Here is a 17,719-nt window from a genome sequence, read left to right on the forward strand (position 1 = left end):
AAAGAGAAGGAAAGTATACAATTTTGGCGAAAATCGAACGGTTAAGATCGAGCATCTTACCCATGGAAATTTCATTATAACAATTCAGGCTCACTGTCACCCATCAATTCAAGCTGTCCTATCTCGATCTCAATCAGCTTTGCTGCGTTGTGCGGCCATTAAAATGCGATTTTTCGATAAAACGACAAGCTCACACCTCTCCGCTCTTGTCTTCCTGCCCCTCCACTCTGATTGGTCTCATTCTTTCTCTCCGATCACTCCTGGTGCATCAGTCTGATTTTTACTGAAGAAATCCAATGATGTAAGTTCAATACCTCTCACTTTGTTGTGATTGAATCTTTCAGTTCGTTAGTGTTTTGTGAGTTTCTGTCTCGTTGCTTAGCTGACGATGCCATTGATATATGGGTAGATTTTGATCATTTATACTAGAATTCTGAACGGCCATCGAGATTTTCTCAAAATGGCAACTGGGTTTAACTTCTTTTCTTGATTGACGTAGTTTTTTTTTTATTATTGATGACCCTCTCATGGATCCTATTCTTTCTTTGATTGGAAATGTTCCATCTTTGAAAATGTTGTCATTGCAATTTTATGTTACAGCTTGAAACATTGAATTGCCAGTGATTTAAGAAGTTAATGATATCTGAGAAGATGATTTTTTGGATCCAATATTAGAGATATTGGCAAATTCGTCTACATTTAATGATATTTTTTGTATACTTCTTTTGAACAGAGTACCTGTTTGCATTTGAGTAGGGAGATCTTATTGCTTGCAAGAGTTTCGGTCTGCAATCTGGTTTGCAATTCTCCACCTTTGAGACTGTAGATGGCAACTCTTCCGCTTTCAATTGCAATACAGGCCTGTTGTTTTAACTGTGGAATCACTGAATCATCTAAGCTGACAGCTACCAATGGTTTTAGACACAGGGACAAAGCTATGCATGGTTTTGTAAAACTGGATGCAGAAAGAAAGCTAGTTTTCCGAGAAGTTGTGCAGAATATCAACGAAAACCTGCCACGGGATCATAACTTGAAAGTGTATGCTAAATCCCAAGTTTCTGTTGAGCCAATGGAGCAAAGATTCTCCACTGGTACTGAAACTGAAGAAATAGACAAGGTATCAACTTATCTATTTAGGACAGAAATTGGGGACGTGGTAAATGTCTTTGTTAGAAAGAGAAATGCCAAGTACACTGTGAATATTGAAGTTCCATCTTCACACCTGTCTAGCAATGATAGAAGACTAGTACTGCGTTGGGGCATGTATAGAGCTGATTCATCCTGTTTTGTGCCATTAGACTTCAAAAGTTCAACCCCAAATGACACAACTACCACCCTCGAAACTCCACTCATTCAGACTTCTTCCGGCAGGTTTACTCTCGAATTGGAGTTTGAGGCTAAACAAATCCCTTTCTATTTCTCATTTATTTTGACTTCTCCAGCAGATGCTAATGTGAGTGATATGGAGATAAGAAGCCATAGGAAGACAAATTTTTGTGTCCCAGTTGGTTTTGGTCGAGGTTATCCTGGTCCATTGGGTCTCACCTTTTCTAATGATGGATCCATGAACTTTGCCATTTTTTCAAGAAATGCAGAGAGTGTGGCTTTATGCTTGTATGATAACACCACAGCTGAAAAACCTGCTTTGGAGCTTGATCTAGATCCATATGTCAATCGATCAGGTGACATTTGGCATGTGTCATTTGGAAGTGCATGGTCTTTTGTGAGCTATGGTTATAAATTTAAGGGGAACCTTCTGCTGACAAACAAAAATAACTTTGATGAAGGGCATGTCCTGCTGGATCCATATGCTAAGGTCATTGCGAAATCTATTCCTAATAATCATGGAACAGGGTTGAAGTATCTTGGAAGACTATGCGAAGAACCTGCTTTTGACTGGGCTGGTGATGTTCGACCTGACTTAAGTATGGAAAAACTAGTGGTTTATCGGTTGAACGTGACGCGTTTTACAGAGCACAAGTCCAGTCAGCTACCAACTAATATAGGAGGCAGCTTTTCAGGTTTGACAGAGAAGTTAGAGCATTTTAAAGATCTGGGTGTGAATGCAGTTTTATTAGAGCCCATTTTCCCATTTGATGAGCAAAAGGGTCCATATTTCCCTCACCATTTCTTCTCACCAATGGATTGTTTTGGACCTTCTAGAGGCCCTGTATCAGCTGTCAATTCCATGAAAGAGATGGTGAGGAAATTTCATGCCAATGGAATAGAGGTCCTACTGGAAGTTGTTTTCACCCATACTGCTGAGGGTGAAGCTCTGCAAGGAATCGATATTTCATCTTATTATCATGTAAATGAGGTTGAGGATTTGGAAGCCAGAAATGCTTTGAATTGTAACTACCCTATTGTGCAGCAACTGGTATTGGATAGTCTTCGGTACTGGGTGACTGAGTTTCACGTCGATGGTTTTTTTTTCATAAATGCATCATCTCTCTTGCGAGGGTTCAATGGTGAATACTTATCTCGCCCACCTTTGGTTGAAGCAATTGCTTTTGATCCACTACTTTCGAAGACCAAGATCATTGCAGATTGCTGGGACCCTCATGGCATGGCGCCAAAGGAAACTCATTTTCCTCATTGGAGGAGATGGGCAGAAGTAAACACAAAATTCTGTAATGATGTAAGAAACTTTTTGAGGGGTGAGGGTCTTCTCAGTGACCTTGCTACACGGCTTTGTGGGAACGGGGACATCTTCTCGGATGGACGAGGCCCGGCATTCGCTTTCAATTTTATTTCCAGGAATTCTGGACTTCCTCTTGTGGACCTTGTTAGTTTCAGTGGTGTTGAGTTAGCATCAGAACTGAGTTGGAACTGCGGGGAAGAAGGACCTACAAATAAAACTGCTGTACTAGAAAGACGGCTTAAACAAATTCGTAATTTTCTCTTTATCTTGTTTGTTTCACTGGGCGTTCCTGTTCTTAATATGGGAGATGAGTGTGGACAGTCCACTGGTGGTTCCCCTGCATACAGTGACAGAAAAGCTTTCGATTGGAATGCACTGGAAACAGGTTTTGCTACTCAAACCACACAATTTATCGCATTTTTAAGTTCATTTAGGAAGAGGCGTAGTGACCTTCTTCAGAAGAGGAACTTCTTGAAAGAAGAAAATATTGGCTGGTATGAGAGTGATCAAACTCCTCCAAGATGGGAAGATCCGTCCCGCAAATTCCTTGCCATGAGGTTGAAAGCAGACGAAGATGAAGTGAACCAACCAGGGGATGAATCTTCTCATTCATGGGGAGACTTATTTGTTGCCTTCAGTGCAGCTGATCATTCAGAGACCGTTGTTCTGCCTCCGCCCCTGGAAGGTATGGGATGGCGCCGTTTGGTCGACACAGCTCTTCCATTCCCAGGTTTTTTCTCTACTGATGGTGAGCCCGTCGTTGAGCAAATTGTGGGTTTATTTGCATATGAAATGAAGTCTCACAGTTGTGCTCTATTTGAAGCCAGAAGCTTGTAACTTTGTTAGTTGATCCATATTCAATTACATTGTGGAATATTATTATTTCGTTGGTTAACTTTTGATAGGATACTTAGATAATAAGACCATTGAAGTGCAGTATAGTAGCACATAGGGCACTGCTGTAAATTCTATGTAAATTCAACAGCCTTTCCTGTAATTTCAATGCCTTCAATTTTTAATTAAAGCAATAAAATAATTATTCAGGAAATTCGTCTTTTCTTATAGGGTTAATTTCAGTTTGGTGCCCTGAAGTTCAAGGTACCAAACTGAAATTAACCCTTTCTTATATACCAAGTGGAATCAGCATGGGTGGTTCAGACATTGAATCTTTGATCGTTTGAAAGCCAAAAGCCAAAAACCAAAGGCAAATACACAATGTCCTTGCATATAGGAGTTTTGTACTCGAATAATTACTTATGGAATCCTGTAAGAGACTGAAGAGCTTAATGCTGCCATAACAGGGGATCTGACTGCAACAGCCCCCTCTCCCCCAAGAAAAGAAAACCTTTAGCAAGAAGAAGAAAAGGCTACAAAAACTAAAACAAAAATAAAAATGCAATATTGCTACCACTTCAAATTAATGGCCAGGTCTAGTACAGCTTCTACCAAGCGTATTGCCCGCTGCTTCTCCTGCTGCTTCAACCTACTTGCAATGGACTCAGCATCAAGCCCTTGTGCATTTTGTACTTCATTTTGCTCGGCCTTAACCTCTTGTAGCAATGCATCAACTTCTCTGACAAAGTCTACCCTCAATAGAACATCATCAGCTTCAAGTGGTAGCCGGAGTGGTCCCTGATGCTGATGGAGGATAGCCGAATAAAAAAATTCAGAAATGACGAAATTAAATTAACAATTACATAACCTTGTGGACAACATCATCTATTAAAGAGTTGAATCAAAATCATCTGTGAATAGTTAAATTTATTTAGGGACAGAAAAGTTGTGTCCAACAATGTTCATTTGCATGCTGAAGTGTAATAACAATCTATACTAACTCCAATATTATCTCATTATGGTATTCCCTAGAAAGAATGATAGGGTGGGTCGGAGTAAATGGGACTTCAATCGTCTAATTCCTTTTGAACTTGCTTAAATAGCCAACAGTACAACCCCCACCCTTTTTTTAAGAAGCTTATACAAAAAATTCCCATGAAAGAAACCTTCACACGATAGAATAATGAAACACTAACAAAGACTGAACCTAAAAGCCAGACATTCAAAACCTGTGGAAAAGAGGAAATCTGAAAACAACTCAATCATAAGCCTGCAATATGCATATTTGCAGCATACCTTATCAATATCAAATCCTTCTGGAACGAGAATGCTAAATGGATCCTCTCGTGGAAAAGTATCAACCATGCGCTTTTTGCATTCCTTCAGCCATCCTTCACCATCATACCCATCATGCATATTCAAAAGATCATTGAGCAGTCTCATGGCAGGAGTAGCCTCCCGTTTCAAAATCTCAGCCTAAAATGTCGAGTAAAACTTAGATTTTGTGATTTTCTTTCCAAGAATGGAAAAAAGAAGCAAATAAGATTATGCACAAAGAGCTTAGGGGGTATAAAGGCTAGTTTAAACTAATTCTGCAAGATATTCTAGGCTGAAACCATTCAGTAATCACAACAGCTCAAAATTATCCCACTAGTAACGAAACCAAAAGTATAACAAGTTAACAGCTGGTTCCAAAATGCTAAAATCAACAATTTCATAGCTAGAACTTAGAATAGGAAGACAGCAACTCATACCTCAACCCTTCTGTATAACAAATCAAGACTTCTAATAACATCCTTTTCTTCCTGTAAAAAGGTCATAAATACCTAAAATCAATAAGCTGGAAAGAGGAAAGAGAACAATGAGGAAATGTGAGAGAGTAACGAGGAAAATGTTATTATAGGTTATCTATAACATTAGACTAATCCGAAACTACTCGTTAGTTTGAGTTTGCTGATCTCAAGCTATCAGCAAGGCTGGCCAGTTTATTGAAGCCAGCTACTAACTTATAGGATATGAAAATAGCATCTTCATTTCTAGCACTAAATCAGTCTTTTAATAACTATCCTAAACCAATCTTGTGAAAATAAATACATTACATTTTCTTGACCAGAATTTTGATATTATTAAGGCATTAGGCTGATTAACGAGGAAAATGTTAAAGACATTCCACGATCAACTTACATCACGTCGAGCGAGGTCAAGACGATTCCATATGACCATCAAAACAAGTTCAGTCAATTCTCCTTTCTCAGCAGCTTCCTCAATTTTCTGCATATATTACATAATGAACATCAATTAACCCACAGTCTGAGCTGAAGTAGGAAATTTCAACAAAGCATACATAAGGAATTGAAAGTGTTCACGGTTACTGATATTACCTCTTCCACTTCTTCGGCTGCTCTGATAAAGCTGGAAATCAATTTCCGAGCTTTCCGAACATCTTCTTCCGGATAACCCTTCAATCTCATGCCAATTTCGCGATACTCTTCAACCTTTCTTTCCTCCTCTTCATCTTCCTCTTGACGTCTTTGATGCAACTCCTTTGTTTTCTCCCTTTGCCGAGCTTGCCATTCCTAATTTAGAAAAGCTTACTTCCAGTTCCAGCTTCCAAAACTATAAATATGCTAACAAATAATATTGAATTTGGCATAACAGAACAAAAACAGAACACATCTTCATACAAAAATTCATGTTATCTGATTCTAAACGAGAAAAATATGAAATTTGGATACCCATTTGGCCAATTAAGGATAAAGGGCACTTACATCGTCGTAATACTCTTTGGGAAGACCTTCTAACAGTGGCTCTTCCTTGCTCTTCCTCAAAACTGAAATAAAAAAACCCAGAAAACATACAACTTTAGGAAGAAAAAATTGAAAACCAAGTGATGTGAGAGCACTGAAAGGTTATCAAATTAATAGTACGTGCCTGTTTTAGGTGCATGTTTGGGCTTGAAAGGAGAGGGCCAGAGCCTTCCATGAGATGAAGATGATGACGCAGGTGAGAGTGGAAGCGCTGTGCACGTTAGCGGGAACACCCTTGCTTCCATTTCTCTTTGTTTTCACTCACCGACTCTTTACTGAGCCAGACTCTGAGCGTTCGCCAACTTTTTATGTTCGGAAACATTTGGTAACTCTAAAAATAGAAGCGATATTCTACTTTAAAATACAAGCTATAAATTAAAAAGACAATACTGATGTATTTTTTTATTGACCAAAAAAAAAATAGTGAATTTTTTTAAAAACCGCATATTTCTATAGAGTACTATAAACTAGAGTACAAAATTGGGTTAAATATTTTTTTTATAAATCATTTTCTTACAATCTTACTGTCGATCCTCTTCTTTTTTGTTTCAATATTCAATTTATGCCACTTTTTAACCCTTTTTTTTTGGCAATAAATGATCCTTAAAATAGAAATTTCATTAATAAAAATTAAAAAAATTAGTGGTGTTGTTTGAAAATTTTAATTTTAATTTTAAATCTAGTCAAGTTTACAATTATTAAATATTAATTATTATGTATATATAATGAGGCCCAAGCTCCACTCCACTAGGCCCATCTTCTATATAGTACATGTGTGAAGACTCACACACACTTCTAAAGAGGAGTGACTTTCTCTCATTTTTCAATGTGGAACTCAAGTTCATATATTTCATTCAAACTCCAATATGTACTTGATATTATCGAATCACGTTGTGATTTGAATTTAAGGTTTGGAGACTAAAATCCATTTTTGGAATACTGAAATAAATTTTAAAATATTTTTGGGTACTTAAACTAATTTTCTAGGATTTTTAAATAATCAAAACTATTTTTAAAATAATTTTAGAAATTAAAAATAATTTTTTAATGCATAAAATAATTCAAAATAATTAATTACTATTTATTAAGTAATTTATTAAATTAATGAAAATATTTAAATACTAAATATTCAATAAAAAAAACTAAAAGCTAATTATTAATTAAATAAAACTAAGATATTACTCAATTAAAAATATTAAGTAATTGGCTATTCCGAAGAAAATTTTGTCCAGATGAATATTAAAGTGAAAAAATAAGTTAATTACTATTTTCTTTTAAAAGACTATGTTTTGAATTTTTAAACAGTGTAGCCGCGCGGCTATACTATTAAAAGCAATATTTTAAGAGTATAGCCGTGCGGCTATACGTTTTAAGTAAATTCGAATATTTAAAGAGTATAGCCGGACGGCTATAGTGTTAAAATAATCGAATACCTCTTAAAATATTCGAATATGTTGTAAAGTATAAAGTAGTGGAGCCCACTTACTATTTGTTTGTAGACTTTGGTGCATGAGTTTATTCACGGGTGAATAGTGAATAGTGAAGATGAATCACGGGTGCCATTTATCAATGCCTATAAATAGGCAACCTGCAAAGTGAAAGGGAAGAGAAGAAAAGAAGAGGAAAGAAAAAGAAGAGGAAAGAAACAAAGAAGAGAGAAGAGAAGAGAAGAAAAGAAGAGAAAGGGAGAAACGGAAAAAGAAGAGGAAAGAAACAAAGAAGAGGAAAGAAAGAGAGAAGAGAGAAGAGGAAAGAAAGTAGGAGAAAGAGAAAAGAGGAAAGAGAGAAAAGGAAAGAGACAAGAGGAAGAGAAGGAAGAAAGAGGAAAGAGAGAGCAGAGAGAAATTTTCCTAGAGAGAAAATTCAGTGAGCCACACATATTGTAAACACTAAAGTTGTAGCCCTATTATTTTACATAGTGGAAAAGTTACTACTGCTGCTCTCCGGGGACGTAGGCATAGCCGAACCTCGTTAAATACTGTGTCTCATCTACTTTACGTGCAGCTCAATATTCGCACATATTCCAGGTTATTTTATAACAGAATACCTCTTTAAGAATATTTTTAACGAGTATAGCCGCCCGGCTATACTCGTTAAATATATTCGAATATTTTAAAATTCAAAAGCATATCCTTTTCTTTTTCTTTAGGTCAATAAATATTTTTTTTTTTGGTAATTAAATAATATCTTACCCTTATTTAATTATTATTTCTATTAGTATTAATTATTGTAATTAACTTCATAAATTATATTACTTAATAAATAATAATTAACTTATTTCTTTGAAGTCTTGCACATTGACCTTGTGTTCAAATTGATCATAAAAAATAAAAAAAAGTTGTGCCGTCAAATTTCAGTGAAGAAAAATACATTATTTAGGATGCCCGTCGAGTTATAAGCTCATTAAGCCAACACCCTAAACATTCTTTGTGATTTGCATGAAAACCTCTTTCATTGATCACATCATTTTCTACTATTTCAAGTTATGTATAGAAGCATCAAAACAATTTTTTTTTTTCCAAAAGAAAAATCCTGCTTGAAATTTACATGAATAAGCTACATTTTCTCCCAAAAAATAATCTTATATATAGTTATATAATCCCAATCTCTCCATCTCAAGAAGGATATCATACGAGACGACATACACAAGCCAGCCAGTCAGTCGTCTTCTTAAACCTCGCATTCAATGGCTAGCTCAGCTGCTGCGCCCATGGCCCCTACCCCGCCAAGCCCTAGCAGGGCCAGAGCCAATTCCTCCTCATTCAACCGCCTAAGCTCCTTGCTCAGCCTCTTCAACACTTCCACATCAACTTCCAGCACCCACTTCTGCGTGCAAGCCACCATCAAGCTCACAAACCCGGATACATATGCCCGCCACATGGCCCAATCACAACCCAGTGATATTTTCCCATCCAGTGCGCTAGCCAGAAATTCTAAATGCGCCCCGAGAACTTTTGGCCGCCGCTTTGATGCCGGCGTCACGGAGTCCACACCCCAAGCGAATGTCCCGCACAGCACTGCGAAATATGCAAGGGCATAGCCACCCAGCATGGCAACCATGCCTCCAGATTCTCTGCCTTCCTGATCCAAACCATGCGTGGAGATGAACCAAGACGGTAGAGTTTCTTTGATCAAGGACTGAACTAAATTAGACCCACCAGATATCCAAACTAAAGTGGCTCCAAGTGTAGCTGCGATCCTGACTCGTGCCATTGCCGCGGCAAGAGAAACCTGGCCATATCTCATCCCATGCTTGATCTTCTTCAATCTGTCCACTCTATCTCTGGGCAACCCACAACTTGCAATGTCTCGAACGGAGAACATTAAAAGAGAGAGCACCTCTTCTGTCATGAACATTACATCCCTGACGGACCGATGCACACGTAGGTAAAGAATTCCGGGGGCAACAGGAGAGATCCCACCAGAGAAATGGGAACCAAAGCCATGGCCAAGGAGGGCACCCACGCTGCCATTACTGTAAGCGCGGGAGGAACTTAGCCCGAGAGTGGATGTAAAGCAGCTCTTGAGAAGCTGGACCACTGCATCACCATTGTGGTGGAACACAGTTTGAGATGCAGTAAACACAAGGTAGTCACTCCAGCGCTTTACCTTCTGGGCCCACAATGAGGCTAGGATGGGCATGCATGGCCAAGGGCAACCAGCAGCTAGGGAATTCAGTGCTGGCCCAATCAGGGTTAGGGCACGCTCAGAGGCTCTATCAAGTTTATAAGTTATCGTGAGACTAACAAGGGCAGCAAATGGTAAGGGAAGCATAGCTGGAGCGCTCCCACCTGCAAGCAATAATGTAAAGGCATAACAGTGTTAACAGGATAACTATCAGAAGTTAACAACTTAAATCTCAACCAAACATATTCTCATTTTTCATCACGAGAGTACAACTGACATAATTTTTCTCAACAAGTTGGATCAGACTTTAGAGGCGATATATGGAGATCTTTCATTTTTCAACCATAATCTGGAAAAACAAAAAAGTTCTTTAAAAAAGATCTTTCATTTTTCAATCATAACATACCTACTGCAAGGCTAGGAACATCAACACCAGTGGCAGCTAGGATTTTTTTTATCTGCTGCTCAACAATTGATAAATTTGCAGCAGGGCTTGGCCAATCAGTTCCATTCATACAAGCTGGCTTCCATATTCCCCTTGTTACTTCAGCTGAAAAATAGCTTACCATGGTTGCCAAAGTTGCTGGAAGATAATCAGCAAGCTCCTTCAGTCCTGAGATAAAGCATGTAACAAAGTTAACAAACCTTAACCAACTTTACAACTTTGTCACAGGAATCTCACAGTCCTGCTTTTCTATTAATCCGTAAAGAGAGTTCAACAAACCTGTAGCCAGTTCACGGGGAGAAAGTCTTCCATGGGCACAAGCAGTAAGAGCAGCATCAAGCACAAATGGAGTTGCTTCAAGGATATCCCACGCTGGCACCTTGAGTCTAATAGAGGACTCATCCGTTCCCGACGCAGATGAATTACTACTACCTGAAGTCGCAGGAGTCAAAGGCTGACTGCTTCTATTTATTTTTCTAAACATCATGGTTAGGAGTGCATCAACAATCTGATGAACAGGAGTCCCAGGTACAAGCCCAGAGAGGGTGGAACAAATACATTTTTGATGCTGCTGGTACCAGAGTTTCAATTTTGGAAAGCGATCCATGGTAATGGTTTCTGAAGGGAAGGTTATAAATTTTGAAACTCTTCTGCTTTTGATTCGATCCATGGGAGAATTACCTAAGGATGCTAATCGAGAGTTTCGAAGCACCAATAGGTATTCTGGACCAACTTGGTTTCCCACAGTTGGCAAGTCCCCCATCACGTGTTCAAGAGGTGGATGATCAAATCTCCATAACCTCAATAGAAGTGTAAAAGCATTTGAGAACACTGCATGGCATGAGAGTTCTTCCCCTGTTGTAGGGGTCCATGAGATATTGGGAACGCTTGACCCAAAAACTTCGCAAATGGGCATCAATGCAGCTGCAAGTAGTGGAACCTAGATTTGAATGGCAAATAACATTAGTTGTAGTAAAAAATGACGGCTTTGAAAAAAATTTCATTCCATTACACAGAAGACCATTTGCTATCTTAACTATATCAATAAGGGCTCTGCACTGTTCTTTTCTTTAAATTCCATAATTCATTGATGGAATGGACCCCTTTAAGCATATCACCTGTTCCTTTTCACTCCAAATTATTAGGAAATTACTAACTCTATCAGCACTAGGCCATATTCAAACTAAGGCCCGCCCAACACCCACCTGCCCCTTGAATTCTGCAGGCAAGATCCAGAATAATATCTTGTGAGTTGATTGTCAGTTTTGAAAGTTTAAAGAGTCTTGAATCTTGCTTCAGGTGCTACAAATTCTAGTCACATTATGAAATTAATATTATAACATATTATAAATGCCTTTCTACAACCTACTTTCTATAGATTTGGAAATATAATAATTCAAAAGGTTCTTTGGCCCTTTTCTTGTCCACAATATATGGATGATAATTCAGTGTATATGACGACTAGTATTATGTGAGGATAGTGTCTTCTTAAATTTAGCACCGGAAAATATTTGATCTTAACGCCACAATAACATACAGATATCAGGCAGGAAATGTTTTTGAAAATTTAACATACCAATCCAAGTAAGGAGAAAATCTGTACAGTATCTATAGATGATACCCCAACCAGAAGAACATTAAAGAATGAAGCATAGCTGATCAAATGGCTATCGCTCCCTGAGTAATCTGCAGGAACTGGAGGCGACAGCAAATTTATAATGAAAAGACAGATGTGCTCCTGCAAACAACAAATAACTATATAAGACCAACATTCAGGGAGAGTAGAGGCAATCAGAGGGAGGGAGGGAGGGAAAGACCCTACCTGTATATTCCATCCACGAATAAGAGAAGCCCCACAAAGGATGGTAACAGCAGATATCTTCTCCTCATCTGAACCATTGACTGCAATCTCATATATTTTCTCGATCTCTGCTAAGCTTCCATCAAATCCATAGCTTAAATTCAGTTGCCATACCACTGGGTAAATTTACAAAAAAGAGCATCTGATATACCTGGCTTCAGGAAAAAGAAGGGTGTAACTGAAGACCAGGTCATTACGTCAAGAAAAATTAGGATACTTTAGTTATTATTTGGTACGTACAGTTATGAGCTAAACAGTGATACAAACTCAAAATCATTGACCCCTAATAAATGAATCCGGCATAGGACTCATGTTTATACAGTGTTACTCGCTTTCCCTCAGAACCGGGACTGTTTAACATCCATCTAGGTCAACTAATGTACCATAGCATTATCAGGCAAATGCTTATGGAATAAACGGTTTCTGGAATTTCTAGTACGGGTTGTACTCTTCTATATCTTTCAATAGAAATTTCTAACTACTAGTAGAGCCGGACCATTTACTGAAATTTCAAGATTGAGTCAACCAATGTTCAGTATATCTCATTTTAGCTTGTTGCAAACATGCACGCACGCACGCCTGGTCATCACCACCCCCTTCCCTTTGGAGTTGAGAAAAAAAAAAAAATGCACACGCACACACACGTTGAAGTAATACAATTAGCAGCATACCTAGAAGCAGGAGTGGCAACCAAAGCATTAACCAATGATGGAGTTAGAGGTGACCCCTTCATTATCGAAGACCAACCAGGGACTTGGCCAGGCACTTGGCCAGGCACATTACGTAGTACTTGGCTGCTACGTGCACTCACATAGCCTGGCCAGAAATATGCTGATGTGTCGAGGAGATTCCGAGCAATACAAGCCTCAACAATCAGATGCCGTAAGTTTCCCACTGTAAGTGCAAAAGGAAAAATCAATTGATCTATAAAAAAGAATTAAAGAAACATCAACAAATGAAAGGTCTTAACACATGAAGACTCAAATCCGAAGCTACGTTATACCCTCCCAATCTAAAAATCCATCAGAAATCAAATTGCAAATCTGAAGGAAAAATTAATTGCTTACTGCAATTTATTGGCACGTCATTCACACTAACAGATTCATAGTATCCATTACTGACTGTAAGGCCTGATCTGTACATTATAGCCTTGGCTGCAGCTTGATTGACTACCGAACAAACAGACTGAGGTGGAGTCAATAAGGTCTCATAATCACCCAACCGCTGTAAGCACATAATTAAACCCTCGCGACGCTTTCCTGGAGCTTGTTCCTTTCTTTGGTTAGTACGATCCCCTTCGATTTCCTCCATCAGCTGAGCTTCCTCTTCTTCAATAATATTAGTCACTGCAAGTGTCGTAATAGACAACAACATGCATAAGCAGGTATCAAGACGAGGGACAGGTCCTTCTCTGGGATCCCTTTCCTATAAACAAGGGAAAAGGCCATAATAGGTCAATCTGGTTAACAACTGAAACAGAGTATATAAAGCTTAAGAATAAAGCTTGCTAAGATCTAATCACAAGCAACTCCTTCATTCAATTAAGCTGGTTATTTAGAGACACCCACATATTATATACAGGACGTATCTGAACATACATCAATTGAGCCTTTCATGTTTCGACATTTTACTTCTGATTGACACATAGCAGCTACTTCAACTCCATCCCATATTCCAAATTTCTAGTATCCCCATGAAACAAGTAGATGATTTGGATTATGATCAATATTTTCAAATCCCCACCCCCAAAAACAAAACAAAAGGGGCTTATCTAGCGTTTTTAAATAGCTCAAAGCAGAGCCAAAATAACTACCATTTTTTTAATTCCAAGCTACAGAATTGCAAACCACATGGGTTAGACTCCAGATGAGCCAAGCCCTTGGATGCCCTAACATGTTTACGTAAATAAGGGTTTGATGTCAGCTTGAGGTAACCTGATAAGCCTGCTCAAAACTTGAAATCAAACTTTTTTGATGCATCATATCAGTTCATACACATATATCACAAATGCATAAATATTGTGGTGGGTGTTTAGGGAGTGATCCAGGCAAACATTGGCATTTGAAAACCTTATCCAGTAAAAACTTATATCTCTAGATATGCCTCTTCCATTTGCAAAACTGAAGTGTGTGTGTGCGCACACAAGCTTTAGGTATAAACATGAATTAGTCTGAAAAGCATTGTGTATCATCCTTTCCAGCACACAACAAGACATCAATCGATCTTTAAAGATATATATTTCTAAACTAGTCGGCACCAATTCTTACTCTCTGAACAAGTCGAAGGGCTGCAATCCATAAACCTAAAAATGCATTGTGCCATGTGGTGCTATTAACTGCCTGCAGAGCCTTTACTAAACCTGCACCATTAACTCAGATCAACATCTCTGACTAAAAGAACTAGAATCTTATCAGCTTGCAAGACAGAAAGATTACTGTAAAAGAATTGGCCGCACCAGTAAGGGTTTCAACAGCACTAATTATTGCTACTTCTGATCCATCCATAGCATCTTCCAGAAACAGATCAATGGGAAGCCAAAAAGCAGATGAACTCACTCCGTGAGATTGACTAGCAGAAGACCTCAGAGACCCAGAAGACAATACTGCATGAAAACCTTGCCGTGAAATGATTTTGCATTCCCGAGTCAGAAGTCGACGTGTATCAGATGTCAACTGCAGAAGGGACTCTGGAGTTATATGTTTCAAAGTCCTCAAAACTGATGAGTTTGCTGCAAGCACTTGCATTTTCTGAATGAAACCTCCCCAATGTGACGGCCTAAAAAGAAGAAGGATGACATATTTGGCATCTTCATTCAATAATACTTTTCAAAACTCTAACATGAGATTTTAAACTAGTCAAACTACAATACACCCATGCTTACTAAAACTGCTGTTTTCCCACTTCTCCCTCACAAACACGACGTGATTAACATTAAGATGCACACAATGAAAAAACAAAAGTAAATGAAAAAAAAAAAAATTAGGTCCTTACAAATTTCGGCGTGTCAGGCACAAAATCCTTGAAGTTACTTTGTTTTGCAGAAACTCTACAATTATCTCAATAGCCATTGCAGTATTTGCTTTCTGCAAGCCTTCATTTTGCTCACTTCTCTTCTCATTAAAGCAATCATGACCATCTATTTCCATATCTTCTGGCCTGGTAGACCATCTAGACTTCTTATCTGGGGTAAGTTCCAGCAAACCTTCATCATCTAATGATGCATCAAGTAACTGCCATATGATCGAAAAGACAAACTCAACAATAACAACTCCAGGTTCACACACTTGAAGGCCATACAGCTGGGAAAGATGCAGAACATCATCAATGGATTTTATGATCCTGTAATTGCATCAAAACATAAGTTAAAAATTATTGTGTGAGCATAAAACAGCAAATTATCTACTGACAGAAAAAAAAAAAAACAAAAAAAACAAAAAAAAGAAGGAAAGAAATTACTATATATGCATTATTGTACGACAAAAAAGAGAAAAACTGAACCTTACTTTTGACAATTTGGTCCATTCAATTGTGAAGCAAATAAAAATGTATGTCTCTTAAGAAGTTCCATGTAAAGTCTATATGCTGCAGGGTGAAGTTGCCGATTTGGAACAACCCTGTATTAAACAACAATAGCATTAAATGCAAATTTTAACCAAAAAAATAAGCATATGTATAACAATAGTTGATAATGGAACATCAAAAAGTGTAGAGAACAGGAAAAATAAAACAAAAAGAGGACCCAATCTATAGTGTAAGACAGAATAAAGTGAGTGCAAATGTTGAAGACGATATATTTAAGGTATAAGATCCATCACACTAGATAGCACATACTTGAATTACAATATCTTTTCAAACCACCATCCGAGATATAATGAAGCATATTCAATGGGAAATTACCGACTATTACAAGTAACTCAGGCATTTCACGCGAAGCCATCCCTAAATATTACCATATAGTTAAAGTTGGATTAAATAATTTGCCTAATTTATGTATGTAATGTACCTAACCACAGTACGACAAATATTAGAACCATTCAAAGAGAAGAACCACACTGTAGGATTTCGGTAACTAATCAGATATTTCATCTACTATAAAACCTTTGAACCCCATAAACAATCAACTTCAGTACACTAAACAATATAAATAGTTACTTTAACATAATAATGATGACTAGAAATAAGAAAATGACAGTAAAAGCACGATTTGTGAGGGAGTGAGGGGTGAGTACTTGGTAGAGAGCAGAGCAAGAACAAGCATGGGAGGGACGATCTTGACGGTCAAGGCCTTCTCGAGGAACTTCCACGTGATGGGCACGTGATTGGCCCAGCAGATGTGGGAGACGAGGAGGTGCGCGAGCTCGACGGAGGGCAAGGCCACGCCGGCCGAGTTGAGGCTGTTGCTGAGCTGAACCGCCCAGAGGAGCGGGTCGCTGTTCTTGTCCTGAGCGGACTTGGTGAGCTGGAGCACCGTGTCCCATAGATGGCTCAGCGGTTGCTGTACGGACACCGCCATCATCGTCTTCTAGATTTCGACTGGAGAGGAATTAGGGTTCATTACAGGGAGAGAATCTGAGCCTTTTTCTTTTGTTCTCCTTTGCTCCCTTGGATTCTGAATTGTGTAATAGTGTTTGGAGACTCAACTGAGAGGAAAAGCTTAAAAGTCAGTTCAGGAGGCGGGTATATGTTCACCGTTGACTTGACTGGCAAAAGATATCAAATACGTGTCTTTCTGAAACATGAAAAGGCGTTGTTTCTCATATATCTATTTTTTTGATTGAATTTGGACGGGAAATGCTAGCTAACTAACTACCCTTCTGTTGTAGGTTTCCTTTCTATTTTCTCTAACTTATTCTCTGCAATGTGGTTTGATCATCGTAGCTGTCTTATTTTTCCTTTTAGACCAACATTTAATGATTATTTTTGACAAAATGAACTAAATAAATAGAATGTTGATTAAACATAAATTAGCACACTATTGACTGAATGCTTAAACAATTTCCGATTTGAGTGATTTTTGTGGTTTAAATGATCTCGAAAATGAAAGGTCTGGAGCACCAACAACATGGAAATATATGAAGGGAAAAAGGAAACATACAAATGGAATGGATCTAGCAATTCCCAATTTGGATTTGATTTTGCATACAAGGGAAAATTGAAAACGGAGATCATCGCATATTGAATCTTATTTCATTGCTGCCCAAAAAACATTATGATTGGTTGAACAGTAGTCCTCTGATTTTTTTTCTTTTTGGGTTAACTTTTTTCGGAATAGAATTTACATTTGCTTTGGTATTACTATTACCTTAGGATGCTACAAGCCCACAAGTCGTTGCTAATCTGACAGCTGAAGATGGGCTAGTTGGGCTGTAAATAGTGACAGAGGCCCAACCCTCCTTTTTCGGTTTATACGTATAAAACAAAAAGTAGTTCTGCTTCTAGAGAAATATATACGTATACCCACCTTATAAATTACTAACTCACCCACTGAACCTTTAAGCATCTCA

At 38.2% G+C, this 17,719-nt stretch overlaps 3 protein-coding genes across 3 annotated transcripts; 1 reads left to right on the top strand and 2 right to left on the bottom strand.

Moving 5' to 3' along the window:
• LOC18768328 (isoamylase 2, chloroplastic) lies at positions 1–3,689 on the top strand. The gene is made up of 2 exons (XM_007201688.2): positions 1–301; positions 734–3,689. Exon 2 carries the CDS (start codon positions 827–829, stop codon positions 3,476–3,478), a length of 2,652 nt encoding a protein of 883 aa, XP_007201750.1. The 5' UTR covers positions 1–301; positions 734–826; the 3' UTR covers positions 3,479–3,689.
• LOC18766812 (protein PALE CRESS, chloroplastic) lies at positions 3,792–6,601 on the bottom strand. Its single transcript, XM_020569995.1, has 7 exons — positions 6,407–6,601; positions 6,244–6,305; positions 5,857–6,051; positions 5,660–5,746; positions 5,230–5,280; positions 4,772–4,951; positions 3,792–4,279 (listed from the first exon to the last, which is right to left on the bottom strand). The coding sequence occupies exons 1-7, from the start codon at positions 6,525–6,527 to the stop codon at positions 4,046–4,048; spliced, it is 930 nt and encodes a 309-aa protein (XP_020425584.1). The 5' UTR covers positions 6,528–6,601; the 3' UTR covers positions 3,792–4,045.
• LOC18766699 (mediator of RNA polymerase II transcription subunit 33B) lies at positions 8,719–17,063 on the bottom strand. Its single transcript, XM_020569884.1, has 12 exons — positions 16,445–17,063; positions 15,719–15,829; positions 15,207–15,554; positions 14,671–14,990; positions 14,483–14,574; positions 13,283–13,640; positions 12,887–13,109; positions 12,177–12,291; positions 11,931–12,092; positions 10,634–11,294; positions 10,316–10,522; positions 8,719–10,073 (listed from the first exon to the last, which is right to left on the bottom strand). Exons 1-12 carry the CDS (start codon positions 16,729–16,731, stop codon positions 8,953–8,955), a joined length of 4,005 nt encoding a protein of 1,334 aa, XP_020425473.1. The 5' UTR covers positions 16,732–17,063; the 3' UTR covers positions 8,719–8,952.

This window comes from Prunus persica, chromosome G8 (genome assembly GCF_000346465.2).
Source record: "Prunus persica cultivar Lovell chromosome G8, Prunus_persica_NCBIv2, whole genome shotgun sequence".
Lineage (NCBI taxonomy): Eukaryota > Viridiplantae > Streptophyta > Magnoliopsida > Rosales > Rosaceae > Prunus > Prunus persica.